Source organism: Apteryx mantelli, chromosome Z (genome assembly GCF_036417845.1).
Source record: "Apteryx mantelli isolate bAptMan1 chromosome Z, bAptMan1.hap1, whole genome shotgun sequence".
In the NCBI taxonomy this organism is placed as follows: domain Eukaryota; kingdom Metazoa; phylum Chordata; class Aves; order Apterygiformes; family Apterygidae; genus Apteryx; species Apteryx mantelli.
This window is the reverse complement of record NC_090020.1, coordinates 45,405,124-45,426,160: the sequence shown is the minus strand read 5'-3', so window position 1 is coordinate 45,426,160 and position 21,037 is coordinate 45,405,124. Positions and strand designations below refer to the sequence as shown.

At 36.1% G+C, this 21,037-nt stretch overlaps 1 protein-coding gene across 3 annotated transcripts in view; it reads left to right on the top strand.

The window, feature by feature from the left end:
* WDR36 (WD repeat domain 36) overlaps window positions 1–21,037 on the top strand; it is a 35,032-nt gene that overhangs the window by 547 nt on the left and 13,448 nt on the right. The window contains exons 2-16 of one of the 3 annotated variants that reach the window (XM_067316133.1): window positions 729–756; window positions 3,526–3,626; window positions 4,038–4,155; window positions 5,049–5,181; window positions 6,554–6,608; window positions 7,475–7,607; window positions 9,349–9,524; window positions 10,082–10,202; window positions 12,464–12,529; window positions 14,093–14,176; window positions 16,974–17,128; window positions 18,306–18,420; window positions 19,227–19,392; window positions 19,659–19,767; window positions 20,588–20,667. In XM_067316133.1, the coding sequence (XP_067172234.1) occupies window positions 729–756; window positions 3,526–3,626; window positions 4,038–4,155; window positions 5,049–5,181; window positions 6,554–6,608; window positions 7,475–7,607; window positions 9,349–9,524; window positions 10,082–10,202; window positions 12,464–12,529; window positions 14,093–14,176; window positions 16,974–17,128; window positions 18,306–18,420; window positions 19,227–19,392; window positions 19,659–19,767; window positions 20,588–20,667 (1,640 nt within the window). Of the gene's footprint in view, window positions 1–728; window positions 761–3,525; window positions 3,627–4,037; window positions 4,156–5,048; window positions 5,182–6,553; window positions 6,609–7,451; window positions 7,608–9,348; window positions 9,525–10,081; window positions 10,203–12,463; window positions 12,530–14,092; window positions 14,177–16,973; window positions 17,129–18,305; window positions 18,421–19,226; window positions 19,393–19,658; window positions 19,768–20,587; window positions 20,668–21,037 lie in introns of those variants that run through there. The other 2 variants (XM_067316134.1, XM_067316135.1) reach the window with 2 other exon arrangements.

Here is a 21,037-nt window from a genome sequence, read left to right as displayed (position 1 = left end):
TCTTTTGCTGGGAAGTCGTTAGACGGTGTTAGAGCTTCTCGTGTAAAGAGCACGTGAGCGTAAATCAGTTTTGCGAGATGAAGACCTATGATATTAACTCACTCTTTTTCTATATGCTAAAAGCATCCTCAAGCTATAGAACCAGAATAACAAAATAGAGCTAAATCAAGTGATTATATTGAACAGCAAAGGGTGGGCAACACAGATCTTTATATATCTTGATGACAGCTTTTCAGGGTTAAGTCCTCCTCTATAGAATTTGAATTAATTTAGTAATGATCATTTCTGGGCAAGGATGACATGTAATTTGGTGAAGTGCCATTGAAGCAAATTCTATGTGAACTGACTGAAGATAATAACATAATGTGGTGGTAGTGGGAATAGCATAGGAGCAGAGATTATGTGAAAACAAATTTGCCCAAGCTCTGCAAAACCTCTATAAATGTGTGCTTAGGGTCACGTGCATCAAGGTAAAGTTTATTGAGAAGCACAGCTCACTGGTGCTGAATGCTTGTCTTTCTGCAAATGTATTGTCCCTTTCCTTTTGACCTGCTATCCACAGGTTCTTTTATAGATACTGTTCCGAACTAAGGTAAATATTTTTTGTTCCTGGTGAGGGATGCAAATTCCTTATGTCATCTGGGCTGATTCCTAGAATTTGAATTATTATTTATAGCAAATTCAGTGCAACAAACAACTAAAAATGCCTTTTCAATTTTTTGTTGCAGGTAAATAAACTTGGTATTGTTGCTGTGAGTAAGTATGTGCAGATTGTCCATCTTTTTTTTTTTTTAACAAATCGATAGTCTGCAGCTAATTCTGAATTTAAAAATGGAAAATGAATTGTATGTATAAATATTTACACTGAAGTATGATAAAAGGAGTCTTAGAATGAAATACCAGGCACTCACTTTGGAAATAAGATTTTCTTTACAACTGTAACTTAGTTCTCTTAGGGGTATACCTTGTGAACCTTACATTTTTTTTTCATCCTGTTCTCCTTAAAAAGAAAACAAACAAAAAAACCCTAGGTTTTTAGGAACAGTCAGTGAATAAAGCTGTTATTTCCAGATATCTTTTTTGTTATTACATTTATTGGAAGTCTGTGTAATAAGAGGAAAGTGAAAGTCTCAAAGGACTTTGAGGAGGGTTAAAAATTGGCTGGACTGCTGGGTACAAAGAATAGGAATCAGTGGCTTGGCATCCGGTTGGCAGCAAGCATAGCACCCTACATATCAATAGTAGAGCCCGTATTGTTCAGTACCTTCATCAGCAACCTAGATCATGAGACAGAACATACTCTTGGCAAAAATTTGCAGACAACACTATGTTAGGAGGAGTAGCTGACATGCGCAATGGCAGAGCTTCAATCCAGGGAGATGTTGCAAAACTTTATGACTGGGCCAACAGAAACCTCAGGAAGTTCAGCAAGACAAGCGCAGAATTCTGCACCTGGGACAGAACAAGCTGGGGACTGAGCCACAGCCCTGCTGAAAAGGAGCTGGGGTTATGGCAGTGCCAGACTGAACGTGAGCCAGCAGTGCAGTTGTAATGAATAAGGCAAGCCATGTACTGAGCTGTGTTAGGAGGAGAATGGCCAGCCGATCAGGGAAAGCTGTTACTCCCCTCTGTTTAGCATGAGTAAGGCTGCACCTGGACTGCTGTATCCAGTTTGTGCCTCCCTCCCCGTTCAGGAAGGATGTTGAGAAGCTGGAGAGGATCAGGAGCCTACAGCACGTGGCCTAGAGGAGAGATTGAAATAAGTTGATTTGTTTAGTCTTGCGAAGAGAAAACTGGAAGCAGCCTACAACTACTTGAAGGGCAGTTACAAGGACGGCAGAGCTGAATTTGTGGTGATAGTGGCAGATAGTGTAACAAGGGACAACAGCCGCAGATTGTGGCTTCGGGGAGTCAGAATGAAAGTTAGGAGAAATACCTTCGCTAAGAGGGAACTGCAGTACAATGTAGAGATTGTGAGACCTCCGTTGTCGGAGGTTTTCAACACTCACCTGAATGCAGCTACAGCTAGCCTTATTTAGTACTGGGAATGATCCTGCTTTTTGGGACATGATGGGTGTAATGCTGAACTAGATGACTTCCAAAGGTCCCTTCCAGCCAACATTCATATGATTCTGTGAGGTGAATGCTGCCTTGAAAAGTAGGATTTTACTTCTGTATACCACAAAGTTCTTACACAGATCTCATAAAAATATATATATTTTTGGTAACTGAGCACCCAGAAACTTGAGAATAATCACTGTTACGCAACTGGGACTAGATTTAGAAGTACAATAGTGAATACTTACTGCTGTAAAGAAATTAATGGACGTTCTGTTTTGAACATACAAAATCATAAAAATGTTGCATACTCTGTGAAATCTTAAGCCTTTTGAAGAATTGAGACATTTAAATACAAAATCATGATTGAAAAAATAAATTATGTGCTTCTCTATGTGATGTTATTGGTTTAGTGATGTTATGTGATTGGTGCTCTGATTTACTCTGGGCTTGTCTATAACTGTCTTGGCCTGAGCAGACTTGCATACCACTTATGTGGAGTACCGGATTTCTGTACTCCGATTTTAGGCATAAGTCCCTTCAGAGGTGTTATCAGAAGATATCTAACATGTATAAACAAATGAAACTTCTCAAAAAGTGCAGCTTTGCTTATTTTGTTTAGTTCTTCCCCTTGAAGTTGTGCTGCAGTACAGCAAAGACTATAGGATTCTTTGCATCAGATAATTCATAGTATAAAACAATACTGGGGGGCATACTGTGTGATCATATAGGTTTGCTGTACTCCCATGGTGACTGAGTTAAGGTTACACAGATGATTCTTGGTCTGGTATTTTTCAGACAATCTTTAAGTGCTGTGCTTTTTATTCTTATACTTTCCTAGATGTAGGAGTATTCTTCCAGGTTTCTATCACATGGAACAGTATCAGCTTCTCAGTGTGGTGGAGCTTGGATCTGTAACATACTTTTTTACCACTTGAGCTAGTTCAGTAGCTGATTGCAGTAGTAGATTTACTTTCTGAATCAGTCACTAGTTGGGAAATTATATTTATTCTTAAAGTAGTAAGTTCCTTATCACATTTGCTGTCCTCAGAAAGAAACAGATGTAGGAGTGTGGCAGTACCTTCGAGGTTTGTAGAATGGCGTAACCTGATAGGCATTGCTAATTCTGTGTTTATCATCTGTGTTTCCAATCCAGTGGGCCATGGGGCTGTGAGAGTCCTTAAAAGTGTTATTTTGGGATAACTTCCTTATAAACCTTTGGAAAATTAATATTTGCCTTTACTTACAGTGTTAATTATTATTAAGTGTTTTTCAAAAAAAGAACTACAATGTGATTTATCAATGTGTTGTTGCTTGTGTTCTTCTAAAATGTATGCATTTCTTTAAGAACATATTCAACAGAACAGTTTTTTTGATAGGTTACCATGCTAAAGAAATACATAGATGGACTTTCTTTTTTGCTATGAACCTGAAACTTGTTGAACTTTTGTGTCTTTTCATTAACAGGTAATGCTTTGTTACAAGATATTACTTGTTTGGCAGCAGATCGGATGCTGGTATTTGCTTCATATGACAATGTTCTCCATGCTTTTGCCAGGAACAAAGAGGTTTTTATCATTTTAACTTGTTACTTGGTAGTATGAAACAGTTGGGTAGTGTTTGTTTTCTAGACAATTTATTTTCTACACACTTACATTTGCATGGATGTTTTATACCTTCAATTTTAGGAAAACAAAACTGTGTTCTGCAGAAGGAGCAATAAAAGCTTACAATAGGAAAATGTAAGAACAAATTCTGTAATGGCTGACCTGTGTTTTATGTATTAATTAAAGTAACTTGCCAACACTTTTTATTAACAAAGAAAATAACATATCTTTTTCTTAAAGGGGTGTCATCTTTCCCTATGTTTTATTTAAACTTATTTTTAAAGTGTGTATTGGCAATCCTCAAGCGGTAGGCTAACATGGTATGCTGCCTGAACAGATTATATTGAAAAAATGTCTATTTTGAAATTCTAGGTAGTTCATACCTATGAAGGTCACAAGGCAAAAATACACCTTCTACTGCCTTTTGGTGATCATGTCATCTCTGTGGATACCACTAATGTTCTTATTGTTTGGGATATACAGTCAGAAGGTGAGACACTTTATTACTGTTACAAGTCTAATGTCTCTATAACATAACATTGTTAAACATTCAGTAATATAAGAAGGGTTCTTTAATGTGCATGTTAGGAATTAGTTTGTTCTAAAAAAGCCTTAAACAATAATGTTACTTAAACAATAATTTGGATTTCTAATGCTGCAATAATTTTTCATGCATGGGTCCTGCACCACATGTAGAGACACCATAAAGATCCAAATAGGCATACAGAAGTCTGCTCCTACAGAAGTTACATATTAATGCTCCATTTTCTGGTAAACAGTGTGTAACAGCAGCTTTGGCATCATCTCTAAAACCCTATAATTCTTTGATTGTTATCAGTCTGGGTAAGATTAAGTTCCTATGAATAATCTTTCAGTTGTGTCAGCACCTTCTCGTGCCATTGAAAAGTGCCTTGTGGAATCCTGTTGCAGTGGCCTAACTTTTCTTTAGAAAGCATTCTCAGACTGTCATGTTGGCCCATGTCATTCCCTGCACGCTAGCTCTTTAAGTGGCTGCAAACTGGCTTTAGTGATTTGAAGTTGCTATTTCAGGCAAAAGGTATGCTGATCAGATGAGGTGTTTTGCTCAGGCAGGAACAGGAATCCTTCAAAAAGATATAAATCATTACAGTTTTGCCAGCATTGTTGCACTCAGTATATAGGTTTATAGGGGAAAAAAATATACCTTCAAGCCAACAGATGTTGTAATGTAAACAAGTTTAGTCTGTCCTGTTATGCGTTAGCTAATCCTTTCATGTAAGAAACCTCAGTTATGGGGTTCATACAGAGTAAACATCAGTTCAGCCTTTTACATTTGTCAAGGGATGATGAGCCTGCAGATTTGTAGAGGCAGCCGTGCTAACATTGTTTCTTACTTTTTTGCAGAGGAATATCTTCAAATGGATTTTGATAAGGCCATTTTTGCAGTTTCTGCAATTCTGCATCCAAGCACCTATTTGAATAAAATTCTCCTTGGTAGTGAACAAGGGAGCTTGCAGCTGTGGAATATAAAATCCAAGTAAGATTCTTAATAACTCGGATATACTTCATGCTCCAAGTAGTTTCATATGCAACAGCTGGTATTTTTAAGTATGGTGGTTTTTGAACATGGAATCTTTTACTGAGTCCTTTGGCAGAAGTTTTCAGTTGGTCTGTCTCCAGGAACACAAGAATGCTGCTGCACCCTTAATGCTGATCTCTTTCAAGTTGTGTGTTGTTTTTTCTCTCCTTGCAAAATGTCAGGGATCATGCAGGAATTTTTTTATTACGTTACATTTTTTTATTTCTTGGATCACATAGCTTTCCCATGAAAATAATTAGAATGATGCTAAATGCATGTTCAGGCCTTCTGTCTTTCTTTTCCAAGCTTGGTTTTATAGTTGGTGCTGGTCCAAAGAAGTGGTGGCAGGTATTGTGGAGGCAGTTAGCATCTGATACTTAGACTTCAGTAAGAGGTGTGTAGACGTGTGGTTGTCTCTGAGCATGTCCCAGTAAAGCAACATCTGAGATGCAATACATCCAAGACATTAAAAAATCTTCCTTAGGTGGCTTAGATTCTCCCTTAACTAAATAAGAACTTAGGACACTGTTGCTGCTCTTTTGTCAGCACAGTTGGGTTAAGTAATTTCTGTTCTCCATTGTTTTTTCTCTACATAGTTTCACAGATAAGTGTGGGCACAATTAGCCAAAAAAAATTAAACTGGTAGAATTGGAAGGAAGATTCAATAACCTGTGGCAAGAAAGGAAAGAGAGAGGTGGGAGCAGATTGTTATTGTCCATCTTGTAAGAATAGCAACCTATAGCTGTGGCTGATGGAATAGTTTTTTAATCGCGTCTGTTCTTAAATCTCATTTTCATATTTACACCCTTAGTAAGCAACTAAAGTATTATGTGACTACTTTGTGAACATTCTTACATCACATGTTGGCTGTTAACACTTATATTTTTGAAAGAAAGAAGAAAGAGTATGCTTGAAACACAAATTAGTGTCTTCGTGTTGTGAAGTTACTCTGCAAATGAGGAATTTGTTTTTATTAGAAGTTGGACCCAGACCGGCTCATTGTGTGGGTGGTGAAAGTTCTGAAGAGGTCTGCTTGGAGGAGAAATGCATAGGGAGCAACTGGCTTGGAATGAGTTTTCTCCCTGTTTATGTTATGTAACTATGTCAACTTTAAAGTATTAATGCATGGCACTGACTTTTTCATATAAACATTCTTACTCATAAATTTTATTCTTGACCATATTTAGCAGTGTCATTTTTTTTCCCTTTAACCAATATATGAGGACAAAAATCTGTCTTACTTTCTGTGTAAGTGTGTGTAAAGCATCCATTTAATGTGGAAAATTCCTAAACGTAAACTGATATTTTTGTTTTTGTTTTGTTTTTGCAGTAAACTCCTATACTCATTTGCAGGATGGGGCTTAGGGGTCACAACCCTTCAACAAGTCAGTATTTTTGTTATCTTACTGTCTTATGTAACTGGTTGAGAATAGCAGGCAAAATATTGTTGTTTAACGTTATAGCCATAAAGTTTACTTATATTCTTTCAAGTCATGTTAATAACCCTCTCTAGCTTTTTAGACTTTGAAAAGAGGTAGACTTGAAGGCTTATTATATGCCCTTCCTCTAGTCCTAGCAGTTCTATCATATTTAACATCTTAGCCATGTGGTATTCATTACTTCTGTAATCTTTATTCATTGAATGACCTAATGAATTCACAGAAACAATCTGTTTGCAAGATGTGGGTGTATGATGTGTGATGTTTGTTACACTGCTAGTTTCTTATTGTCTAAAATTATTTTGCCTTGGAGATTTAGAAAACATAGGTTTGCTGATTCAAGAAGAGATTTTATAATTGTATTTACCATATTTTTGTAAATATAAAAATGAATTAAAATTAACTAGTAGCATTTAAAACATTGGTGACAGCTCAAAATGGTCTGCAGTTGTCCTGGATAAAACCTGTAAGTGTGAATATGTGAGGTAGGAGTGTATGATGGTCCACCAGAAATACTGAAAACTTAACTGTCTTTCCAAGAATTTCAGGCTTCTGAAAACAGAATGGTTTTATCCAATGAAGAGTAAGTGCAATATCTTGCATATCTCTATTTTTTTGTTTAGATTTATCAAATGGTCAGTCAGGTAATACAGATAGGTAATGTCTTGCAGGATGCCTTATTTGTTTATTCTGAACAAATTCTGTACTACTTGTCCTAGACTTAGATGCATTGTCTTGTACCTGCTAGTACTGCTAGTGTAGCCACAAGCTTTTTGTTTTTCATTTCAGTTGCCATTCAATGTTTCTTGCAGGCCCCAGCAGTGGATGTTGTTGCTGTAGGTCTTGTATCTGGTCATATCATTGTACATAATATTAAGTTTGATGAAACTCTGATGAAATTTCAACAAGACTGGGGTCCCATCACAGCAATATCATTTCGGACAGGTAAATCTTAGCACTTTCACTGAGAATGCTTATAAAATTAGTAGAAGGTAATGCTTTGGTAAAAGCATTCCAGAACCAAAGTTTGGGGTAAGTGTTAAGAGTTTTAGTTTTCAAAGGCTGTAGATAATCTAGAGAAGTTACCAAAAGTAAGAGAGTTTGTGCATCTTTATCATGCTTGTTGTTTTATAGCATTTTCTTGTGTACACGCTCACAGTGCATAGGAAGCATGAAGTACGATACTCCTTTTTCAAAGTGAAGTGAGCCAGTTTGTATTTTTAGCGTGCTGAGAACTATCACCACTGGAGTTAGTGGAGAGTAATCAGTACACTGCAAGTTGGTACCCAGGCTTACTTCTCAGTAGTGTCTTCCCAACGAAAACAAGTCAGAATGTTAACAGATACAGGTTTCTCTTATATAGCTGGATTATTCCTGAATGGATGTTACTGGGAATCACTGAATATATAACAACTTCTTTGTGTAATAAGCAAACGCTACTTACTCAGCTATTACTTTAATATTGATCCTGCCTACAGCATTGTGATCCTGAATCTCATCTCTCGTTTAACTAGGCTAACTTTAAAATCTTAACAGAATATAGATTGATGCAGGATGTATTGAGGAGGGATGCAACTGGGGAGACTTGTGAAAAGCAGAAACGGTGCCTTTTTGTGTCAACCATTTAACCTGAAATGTCAAAAAAGTTAAATAATTGCTATTATCTGCTTGAACATGCAGATCCTGGGTACTCTTTTATTAGTCTCATGCTCCCTCCAATCTCTCTCTCTTTTCTTATCTTTACAGCTGGGAAATATAATGTAAAAATTCTTGGTTCAAAAGAATCATTTTAGTTCTTTTGAATTCATGTACTCATTTCAGGCTTTGAGTAAAGTGCTCTTTATTAAAATTAAAATGAGCTATTGACAAATTTCCGTATTGGTGAAGCATTACAGAAGAAGAAAGCCCTAAGCCTGTCTATTTTAGCTCTCCATGATGTGTGTAATTGTAAATTGGAAGCTGGCCTTTTCTTTTCTTAGATCTAAAACATAAGTTACCAATTATACGGGAAATAGATGACACTTTAACCTTGACGTGATTTCTGTCTAACTTACCTGAATATTTGTAGTGTGTTTCTAGAAGCTAGTATGATCTGTTAATCTTCTTAATATTAGACAAGATAGAACAAGTAGAACAAAGATTAGAAATCCTGTGAAATGTGAATTTTAATTATTACTTAAAACAATTCAATAAACATGTAATCAACTTGTGGAATTTTTTTGCAAGCTGTTGAGCCACAAACTTAACAGGATTAAAAACAAGAGTGTTAGCCTCTAGTGTGGTGTTACAGTAGCTCTTATATTCTGAAGCATGAAGACTAATAAGTCTGGGGAAAAACACAGGATATAGAATAACTTTTTAAAATGGTATAGGTCAAGATTTTGTGTGCTTTCAAGCAAAACTCCTAGCCTTGGCTGTTGTGTCAGAATGCTGCACTTAGACGTATCTGGTGTTATCTGATATGAACACTTCCTGTTCTTATTGTCAGTGACCTTTGTTTCTTTTCTGTTTTGAAACGCTAGAGTATTTTGATAAAAACATATCTTTAGAGTTAGCTTGAGAATGAATTTTTTCTTCAGAATTGTGACGTATATCATTTTCTTGCATCAGTTTTAAGATGCAAGAAGTCAATAAGGTTGTACTGAATGTTAAGAAACAAACTTTTTTGTTTTTATTTTGTGAGTAGATGGACATCAAGTAATGGCAGCTGGTAGCACCATTGGACACATTGCACTGTGGGATCTAGAAGAGAAGAAACTAATTAGTCAAATGCGAAATGCCCATTCGACAGCAATCGCTGGTATGTCGTTTGTCCCTGGAGAGCCACTTCTTATTACTAATGGTGCTGATAATGCTATACGGGTAAGTTGCTGCTACCTGCTATTGTTTGTTTGTTTGTTTTTCTCCTGTGGTCCTCCAAAGCATAAATGTTTAATTTATATTGAAGCAGTGATTTTTCAAATGAAACAAAACTCAGATTACTGAAGTTGCTGCCTCTCAGTCTCTGTTGATTCCTAGTGAGGCAATTTAAGGGTCTACTGCCATGATGAGAACATGGTAGCCTTGAAGAACTAAGTTCTGGATCCACTCTTCCAGAACCGCAATTCATAGCCTGGTGCACTAACTCCAGTCTTCCATCTACTTCAGTTTTTGTTAATGTTCTGGGCTGTTAACTGTTGCATCTGAGAAATGCCCATTGTGTTGTGTGTTTTCTGATGCCAGTAACCTTGGGTAGAGGGGCAGAACAAACAGCTGGGAAAAATCAGGTGCTCTGGCACCTCTAAAGTTTTAGGGCCAAGAGTAACAGCCCATGTGTGGAGTTTGTTGTGCCAGCTCCCAGCTTACCCTACTGCCAAGAGGTGTAATTATTGGCACTGCAGTGTTTACAAGCTTCATTTTTCTGCATTCTCTGGGGGCAGGTGTGGATTTTTGATGGACCTGGTGGTACTGGTCGTATATTGAGGAGCCGAATGGGGCATAGTGCACCTCCAACAAAAATCAGATACCATGGGCAAAATGGAGAGCAAATTCTTAGTGCAGGTATGAATTCTCATTCATGTTCTTCAGTCTGATTTTCTACTAGAATGATGAAAACATGCAGAGCTCAAGATTTTTGTTTTGTTCATGTAATAATTTATACTTCATGTATTATGGATTACATGTATTTATGAAACATAGCAAGTAATTAGTATAGATAATGTCGTTTATTGTTGTATCGAACTGTTTCACAGTTGCCCTAAGTTACCCTAAGGGAATGCATAACAGCATGTAGGCCAAGAAGTAGTTACAAACGGACAAGCTTAGGAGCTGCTTTTGCTGCCCATACTCATGTTTGGCAAATAAAAATTGCTTCATCATCTTCTAAGGAACTATTAGCTGGTCAAATGAAAACCCTCAACAATTAGTGAAATTCTGTTTGTGGAGGGGGGGAAAGAGGGAGCCTAATGCATTTGGTGTCTTGCAGGAGCCACTCCAGTTTTCCTGCTATTTTGGTCATGCTTTATGGCTTACAAATGCTTTGTAATTTGTTACAGCTCAGTTATAGCTGGAATATGTCTTCCCAAGATCACTCGTTAGTAAGACGTTACTCTGAAAGTGTAAAAATTGTAAAAGTGACTAAACTTCCTTAGAAACTAACATTTTAAAATCTACATATGGACCCTTTTAGGAAATTAGGTGCCCATTCAGACTTTTTTTGTGGCTCACTTCAGAACTGGAGAAATGGAGTAAGAGACTCTTCAGTTTAGTTACTCTGACAGAAATTATTTGCTTGGGCAATGTTTAAAAACATAATGCTACTTTTTTAAGGAATGTTGCACCTAATATGACACAGCGATGCTAGCACCATCCATAGTAAAACATCTTGTTGGTCAAGGCCAAGTCAGTAACTTAACTCAGTCCAGATGAACCATAGTGGCAATCAGAATTACTTAATAAATCCTCACACTTGCTTTTGCAGTTTTCTGTTTTGTTAACTGTACTTGGAAAAAAAGAGAGGGCACAGAGGCAAGCTCTAAAGTGAAAAGGGTCTCAGGCTTTGAGATCTGATGTATCTGCAGTGTAAGGGGACTCTCTACATTCCTTTCTGAACCAGTGGTAAAACTTTGTGCAAAAGACCTGGAGTAGCAGTGCTGTGGGGGGCCTTTCAAGTGCTACTACCGATCTCCCTAAAACAGGCTTTCTGACAAATAAACTTAAAAATCTCACCAATGTCCCTGGTTTCAACCTACTTAACACTGCTTCCAGTTCCCAACATATTCATCCTGGTTGCATGCAAAAGAATCTTTTTTCCTTGCAGTGTCCTGTCTCTGAATATATCTTTTCTGCCCTACACAGGTTTTTCATTACTCCTGCCATGATACAGAGTTAAAGATTTGCTTGAATACTGTAATTGCTCTGTTGTCTTTCAGATTCTTTAAGTTCACTTTGATTTGTTTCCTCTTTCCTTATTTGTTTGGTCTAATAATAACCTTTTGTGATTCTTCTGACCTTTTAAAGTTGTCTCAGTGCCTTTAGTTTTGCCTGTGTTTTGGTATAGTTTTTTTTCCCTAGCTTGATTTCCCTGGGAGAATGAGGTTTACACAATTACATTGTCTGTTGGTTTCTGATTCTACTTTGCCTGCACCTTCCCCACAAAACTTTTGGACTTTTTTGCCAGTTTCAAGTTTGAGCCATGTGTCCCTCTGGTAAATTAAATTCTATTAAGGTTCTGTGAACGTTGGTGGTTGGGTAGAGGAGGGAAGTCCCATTAGTGTCCTGGTTTACAGGAAAGATAGAGAACTCAGCTTTCACCTTTTCTGTTTGGGTTAACTTGCTGGCTAGCCTAGGTGTGCCTCTTCACCAGCCATAGCATGTGTAGGTTAGGGGGTGAGGAAAGGAGTATTGTAGTTGGTAAGGGGGAAGTCATGGAGTCATGGGAAAGCTTTGGAGATACTATGAAGCGATTTGAAGGACATAACAGTATCTTTAAGGTGATGGAAGGCTGGGAATAGCTGGATATTGTAATGAAGAAAGCAGGCAATAGAGAAATTGGAGTGTTTTAGGAGATGAATAAAGGAGAGCAATGTCATTTTCATCTGTATGGGGCAAAATAGTGGGAATGGGATATAGGCCATAGAAATATAGGCTTCATTAGCTTCACTGCTTAAGGTATACCTGCATTTCTCCTTGGATCAGAATTTTTATTAAATACTTTATTACAGTTTTTGTGGTTTCTGAGTGCTTATCTTCCGCTTTTCTTGCTTGTATAGATTATGCATAATATAAAAGTTGATTTTTGCCCTTCTCTAATATTTCATCAGGTCAAGATGGAACATTGCAGTCGTTTTCAACAGTGCATGAAAGATTCAATAAAAGTTTAGGACGTGGTAAGTATTTTGGTTAAAGTACAAACAGCAGTGACAGAAATTGCAGAAGTATTTATGTAGAAGGGTGCTAAAGTATTAGGCCTTATTTTTGCTTAAACTGTTGTATGAAAGCCATGCACCTCAGCTGCTCAAAAAATTTAAACATTCCTGATGTGCATAAAGTACACTCTCAGATATGTTTGCCTGATTAAAATACTTAAGCAAAGTAATTTCTCTAGCCTGACAGTATGTATTACTTTACTGCAGAAGAAGCTGGGTATGATTTTTGTATTAAGAATGTGTAAAACAGTAGGTGACATTTTAGTTCATTTTACATGCTGAACTTTAACTCTTTTCCCATTCCCCTTTTGTTGAACTGGCTAAATTAACACAAGTAATTCAGATTTCTTGACTTCAGTTCCTTAGATTTAATCATAAAGCTTAATAAAAAAAAAAAAAGAACACATATTCCAAGCACTGCCATGGTTACGGGGCATTTTCTTATACAGTTCAGGAAGACCAAGATAACTTCTGTTTTTAGATATCTATGTATGTGGATATCCGGGTATTTCAATAGATTCAAATAGACGGGTGTAGATTAATTCATCATTTATATACTTTGGACATTGAATTTCAAATTCCTGAGTCTTTGGTAATCAAAGAGGGGTGTTAATATATTGCTTTATGTAGTCATGCCTGTATGACCATCTCTTTAGTTGTGATGGTGACATCTCTGCCTCAGGATGTCAGCACCAGATCCTGGAAAAAAGTGAGTTGAGTAGTACATCTGTGAATATATCAGGCTAGTGATTTGCTCAGCATCACATGGATTGTGTGACAGGAACTCTGTTTGTTCTTAGCTCTTCAAACCCTTGGAAATAACAATGCTATGTCAATGTAGAGATTAATGGTTTCCACTGATGGATCATCTCGGACTTTGGATCTTTTACACAGACTTTTGTCAATTAAACGAAAATAGTAAACAATATCCTTTTCTTTACTATTCAGGGACTTGGAACATATTTCACCAGAGAGGTTTTTGGTTAGTTACCATCAGATAAAGGGATGTTTAGATAGTGAAGATCGTGGATTCCGTTTCAGGGAAGGATGTGCGCTCTCTGTTAGCTATTGACTATATACCTTAGTATGACAAATATGAGTATTCTCAGGTTTTTCTGTAAAAAAAAAAATAAAAGGCAGATCCATGGCACCAAAACAATCCACTTGCTCCTTATATTACTGATAAGTTTCAAAAACCTACCTCACATCATGGAGAAGCTAGAATTTATTATTTAGAAATTTCCATAAGTTTCTTTGAAAATGTAAATTATAACTTGAAGCTTGAGTTAGAAGCACCTGTAAAGAGGGAATGAGGATTGGGTAGTGACAAGCTTACTTTTAATTATAGGTAATCCTGTGTCTGTTAAATGTAATAATAGTTTCAAAATATATGTCAGTTTCAAAAAAAAATGTAAACCAAAATCTTCTAAATTTAATAGGAACTTTGTTTAGTGGATTGCCCATTTTAAACCAATATTCTCAGATCTAGCCCTGAGATACTTATTTGCTTTTTTTTTTCTTAAGGTTCAATTAACAAAAAGAAATCAAAAAGGAAGGGTCTTCAGCATGATACAATGGCACTTCCACCCATTACAGCCTTTGCTTCAGGTAAGTAATCTTTGAGATATATGACAGAGCTCATCATGTGTTCATTGTTATCTCTTAACCCTCAAAAAACTAGTGGATTAAAAATCCATACTGTACTGATGAGATTATTGGGATTCTGTGGCCCTTCGTGAGCTGTAGAATGCCAGTTTAAAATGGCATTTTACAGGGTAAACTCTTCTCTTACAAAGAGATTACAAAATAAATCCCCCCCCCCCCCCCCCATTTCCAGTAAGAGCATTTTATTTCAAACATCTTTAAGTTTAACCAGCTTTTGGCTGGAAAAACTCCAGTGTGGGAGTGCAAATCTTCTAGCATACATATTGTTCCAGGCTGGAGGACCAGCAATTAGGGGGATGAAGATCTTAGTCAGCTAAGGAAAGCTTAGTTATAGAGGTTGACTTTGATCCCCAAATTCTGTTCTTTGAGTCACTTTTCAAAGTCATATTTCAATTACTCTGTTCATTTGTAGTTCAGTTTGCAAATAGTGGACCTAACTTTTTGAAACAGAACGGCTATTAAAGGCTGTCTTTCATATTTAGGCATTCAGGGCTTGATTTTGAGGTGTGATATGAGTGTGGAAACAAATATTGCAGAGAAATTACTGGGATCTTTGATTAGGTTTACCAGCATGAAAACAGTTCTTGAGTTCAAGATATGTTAATATGTAAGTTCATATGCAGTGAGCAGTATGCAGAGAAATGTATTAATATTTTTTGATGGTGCCTAAAACATGATGTGTAATGTTTGAGACACATTTTTTATTCACCTCTATTCATCAGCTAAAGTTTAACTTTGTAAAGGACCAGAAGCTGATCTCCTCAGCTGATGAAGGAGATGCAGTATGATGTACTTTTGATTTGATTCATAACATCAAAATGGAAATAACTCACATACTTGGATTTTCAAAATTCTTAAATACTGTTAGATTCATTATTTGTGAACTAATTTATTTTAGTTGTTACCTACTGTTTCTTTAACTTTTGTTAATACAAGTAGCACTGTCATTGAGTTATTAACTAATTGTTTACTAAATTAGGTCTTTTAAGAGAGTTAAATATTTAACTGAGACAGAATTTGGGGTACTGGGAATTTGAAGTTCCAAGATTCTCAATTTAGTGACTGATCTGTGTAAACAGAAGCAAATTACTACTTACCTGTTCCTGTTTCCTTTTCTGGGCTTTTCTTCATTTATACAGCTTAAAACATAAATGTATCGATGAGGGTTTTACTTATTTGCGCTAGATGTTGTATGGATACTCTGAATCCAATCAAAGCAAAGGCTTGTATCTATTACTTTGAACTTAAAATTTGTTTTCTGGAAAAAACTTTGTTTGTATGAAGAGTATGGATGTAAGTTACACTTGTGTTGATGGAGAAGGAAAGAAAGTATTACCAGCGTATGAATTACTACAAATTTTTAGAATGTTAACTTCAATTTTGAACATGATAATGATTTTCATTTTCTGTGCTTTAGGGAGTAAATGATGCTAATGCTCACATTCTGTTTTCCCATTGATAACTCAAGTAGGTTTATGGGAGAGAAAGTTACCATTCAGTTACTTTTGAGACCTGGCTAAAAGATGCTTGTCTTAGGTACACAGAAGTGAGCACAGAAGTTTGCATTAATGTTAGCAACCTCATTGGTGATGTCAGTTGTTTTTGTGTGCGTGTGTCTGCTTACTTGCTGCTATTAGGAGTGATTGTTCCAAGTCAGGGTTGAGATATGTGAACAGAAAGCAGTGATTTTTTTTTTCTTTAGTGCATGCACTTATTTCATTCCCAGAAGTTCTGAATAGTATTGCCTTCGCTCTCCTATTTTTAAGGCTCCAGATTTTTATATAAACTGACTATTCTTTTGAATAAGTCGGGGGCATATTTAATAATAAATCAACACCTCACTTACGGCTGTTCTTGTTAAGCAAACTTAGTAGTAATCTTTTGTATTTTCTTTTTTCCTATCTTTGTTTTATTAAAATGTATTCATTTGAAATTATACACTATATCTGTACATACTTGTTGCAAATGTATATGCTTTTTTTTTTTAATGAATGTCATACCTTCTGGCTGACTGATTTAAATGTGTTTGGAGACCTAAGAAAGCATTTAAGTTTGTTTTAGTTTGATTTGCATTTTTGCTACTACATTATCTTTGGTTTATGAAGTGAACTGCTTTGTATCTGGTTGCTTTATTCTTTAAAGGTCTAGAAATACACAATTTCAACCCCTCATGCTAATTTTTAATGAATAAAATCCAGAAAAAATGCAGACTTGCTCATCACTTAGATTCCTGCATGATTCTAACAACAAAATTGTTGTACTGAACTTCTGAGGAAACATTTCTCTGCAAATGCAGAAAAGGCTTTTGCAATGTGAAGCAGGCTTAGTTCTTCAATCCTGCTTTGAATGTTAAATTGGTGCCTTTTGCTAGTTCAGCAGCTTAAGAAAATGTTTACAGCTTCAGCTGTAAATGTATGCTGCTTGAACTGTTAAATTTAACTGTTTAAGTTTATATATGCTTTTCAAACCACATTGACTCAAGTATACAAAGATATCAGATGAAACATACCAAAAAAGTATTGTTTGTTTTGTTAGAATTCCAGTTACAACAGCATATGCAGTAGTGTTTGCCAGGTAAATTTTTTTTTTTTTTGATAGCTCTTTGACTCTGTCCCGCATGAATCATTGATGTAAATTGTTTTGACTAAAGATATTTAAAAATGCTGTAACCTGTGATGTAGGAGAAGTTTATTTGACTTCAAAATTACTGTTCCTAAAATGAATGCGTGTTTCACTGCAGAAGTAGCTCGTCAGAATGACTGGGATGGTATTGTTGCCTGCCATCAAGGGTATATAACCTGTACAACATGGAACTATCAGAAAACTTCTATGGGAACTCATAAACTGAGGCCGGAAGCATTTAGCAAAAACAAACCTCTTGATATATATGCAACGGTAAGTTTATTCATGCCAGTGTTTCTTCAGTGTTACAGCGTGTGCCAGTTTGGTTGTTTGTACAGAAGCAGTATTTAGATGGAGAAAGTACTAGCTAGAGATGTTTCATTTAGTTGTTTCGCAAAATTCTTTTTTGTGAGCTCAGTGTCTCCTACTTACTTTTTGTAATGCAAATGGTTTTTAGAAAAATGCCAAACGTGCATTTTCTCTTAAACATTCAGGTGAACTACAAATTCTGTTCTCTGATTCAGTTACTTAGGTGTTCCATGTTTATCTTTAATTTCTTTTAATGGTGTTGAGTTGATTATATGTCTCTGATGGTAAACTCTCATACTTGCTCTGTGAAGGCAAATTGTTGAAGATACTTTTTTTTTTTTTTTTTTAATAGGAAAAGTGTATTTTCAATTGCAGGCAGGAAATTCCCTTTAAAATATCTTGCAACTTAAGCTGCACACAGTGAAAGTCAAGCACTCTGTGAAAGAGGTATAAATGTTTACTGTGGCTTAAGAGCTTGCAACACAAATAGTTACTCTGGCATAGCTGTTGTGCTATGAGTTCGTAATATTACTTGTGATAACTTTTTTATCTTATCTTATACTTAGCAGTTTGTGGTAGATGCATGAGTTCTGTTGTAAATATGTGGTTTCTTTTAACAGATCCTTTGGACTTTACCTTTTTAAAGACACCTAGACCATTGTTTCTCTGTTTCTTAGAACTTAAGCTCTGTGTGAACTTACACTGTTTTAGTGCCATTGGCAATACTGGCATTTAAGGGGAGTGGTAGCAGGCACGCTTGGCTTTTATCTTAGGGATTGAATTCACGGATGTTTTAATAATATAGGTTACTTATTTAAGTTACAGCGTTCGTGCTGTTTGGTATGACTTATGAGAGGAAATGGATGTCACTAAGTCAGAATTTCATTATTTACCCTTGTAAGCCTGTGCTGTCTCATTTATTATTTGTTGCCAGTTTGCTTATTTTAACATCTCCTTTCTCTGCTTTTTTGAGATGGTAAGCTATTGTTTATTCTGTGCAGCTTTCCTTTAAGAAGTTTAATAAAAACATTTTAAAAATTTGCATTCCTAAGATAAACTGTGTATCTTCTAACAACTTCACTAATGAGGTATGTACTTTAAGATTTTTTTTCATGTTTGCTTGTCTTTTTCCCCTTGAAAGGCAGTTGATATTACCTCATGTGGAAACTTTGCTGTAATTGGGATGTCAACAGGGCAGGTAGATGTGTATAACATGCAGTCTGGCATTCACAGAGGGTGTTATGGCAAAGAAAGAGGTAAGAATTGCTACACTTTTAAAATATCTCCTTTTAGCAGAACAGCAACAAATTAGTATTCTGTCAGCTCAGTTTCTGAGTTGAAATCAGGAATCTTACTTTTCAGTTGCTGTATTACCCTACACTGTCCTTTCCTATACTGTCATCAGAACTAATGTGAAACCTACTCTGAAGGGAAGGATCCCTGCTAGGTTTGATAGTTCTGATGTTGACATCTATTTAGTTTTAATCAACACAAATTTGTCAGTTGCCAACATGGTTAGCACTAACATGAGATCCTCTGACCTAAGCTATTCTTGAGACCATCACATCTCCAGTACTTGGCTGCTTCTTATAGCGTTCTCTCTCTGAGTAAATTTTTCCATCTGTTTTGTGCTTCCTGCTTAAAAATGAAGGAATACTTTCATGTATGGAAATGCTTTCATGCATCATAAGCAAGTCCAGTTCTTTGCAACTGGGTAATTAAATAATAGTATATGCAAACGCAGGACTTCCATCATGAGTGGTGGTGGTGAAGTTTTTCCTTTGAATGATTGTGCATATATGTATTTCATGTCATGTATCCTCTATGTGGTATATTTGCTGCTGCTTTGTAAGTCTTGTACAATGCTTACTTGCAAGCAACTTGTTTTGTGGATTTGGTTTCTCTGCTGATGAAATAAACTTATAATATTCAAGCAGAGTTATCAGGTAGCTTTGGAATTTTCTGTCACATGCTTACTGTTCATATGTAGTATGCATATACTATACATACAGAATAGTGCGTTTGAATTCTGAAATGCAATTTCTTTTATCTTGCTCTGTAGCACATGAAGGGGCCATTAGAGGGGTAGCAGTGGATGGATTAAACCAGCTGACAATCACTGCTGGAAGAGAAGGATTAATTAAATTTTGGAAATTCAAAACTAAAGACCTAGTTCACTCCACTGATCTTTCTTCTTCTCCAAGTGGAATTCTGCTTCACAGAGATAGGTAAGAAACTAAAACGATTTCATATGCATATTGTTTTGCTCTAAGTGTTTAAGCCTAGGATGGCAACCAAAGATACTAACAGAGCCTAAATTTCTGATACTTTGAAGTACAACTGTCTACTACTTGTACAAGAAATTTTTTTAGTCTGAAGAAATACAATCCTGTTTCTCTGAGATTATCTCAGGATAAAATTTATTTTTGAGCAATGTTAGGATGTTGTTTGTCTTTGAGTGTTCACTGTCAAATGTGCTATTGGTTTTTGGCAGTGGTATTCTGGGAATTGCCTTTGATGACTTCGGTATTAGTGTTTTGGATATAGAAACCAGGAAGATTGTCAGGAGATTCTCAGGACACCATGGACGAATTAATGACATGGTAATGGTTAACTTATTTTCCACAACAAAAGGTGACATATACAAATACTTAATTATTTTTAAAGATGATAAATTTGCATATATTAATTCATTGAGTATTATGTTCAGCTATGAACAGTAAAAGTATACGTCAACTCTATAGCAGCTGTGGTCATGTTAGTTTGCAACTTAAAATATACAGTGTTCAAAAGATCATATATTTTTAGCATGCTTTGGGATTTTATTATAATTTTATGACAAGCTATAATTTTGGGTTTAACAGAAAAACATAAGTATTAGGAACACTGAAAGTCACGTTGAGGTGTAAAGCTGTGCAACAGTCTTAAACTGTTTATGTAGACAAAACATGTCAGTTAAATACAAGATGTAAACAGGTCTGAAGTTATGTTACACTCTTGTTTCCTTACTTTACATCTTGTGAAATAGCACTTTGCAATGGTCATTGAAATACTCTGTATTTACTTATTACTCTGATTTATAGTTTCTGACTTAATTCTGAGTACTAGGAAATGAGTATTTATTTGATTCTCTCCCCCCCCCCCCCCCCCCCCCAGTTTTATGCTCTGTGGCTTTAATCATAAATATACGTGAAGCCCAAAATGCTTTCCCTAGAGCCATATGTAACCTTTGTCAGTATATGCAGACTTATTCTGGAATAGCTTGTATTTTTGACCTTTTTATCTCTCTTGTCAGATTTCTTTTTATGGCCATTCATTTCATTCTGATCTTAGAGAGCAATCTAACCTTGAACTATGTAAAACAAGACCTATTGTATAGACTGACTTGTCAGTTTTGCCTTTAAATTGATTATTTTTTTATAGACTTTCAGTCCTGATGGTCGTTGGCTAATAACTTCATCCATGGACTGTACCATTAAGACTTGGGACCTTCCTTCTGGATGGTGAGTCAGTTTAAAAAGCTAGAGCAGACAGTTATGTTAATTCCCATTCTGTTTGTTAAGTGGTGAAAAGCCCCCTGGCTTTATTATCTGGCATGAACCTGTACTGTATGAAATTTGAAGTTGCATGTACCCAGTGTTGTGTGTGATGCTAGCAATATGAGCTTTTCACTGAGAATATATAATCTTAGAAAAGCAGTCTCCTGAAGATCTGATGATAAAATATGGAGTAAAAGGGTGAATTCCTTCTTAAGCGAGAAGCAGCACTATAATATAAATGGCAAGAGGTAACTTAAAATGAGTGCTTTGTGATGTGCTGAAGTGTTAACCCAGTTGTTTTCTAAACAGAAAAATACAAATCCTCTTCTCAATT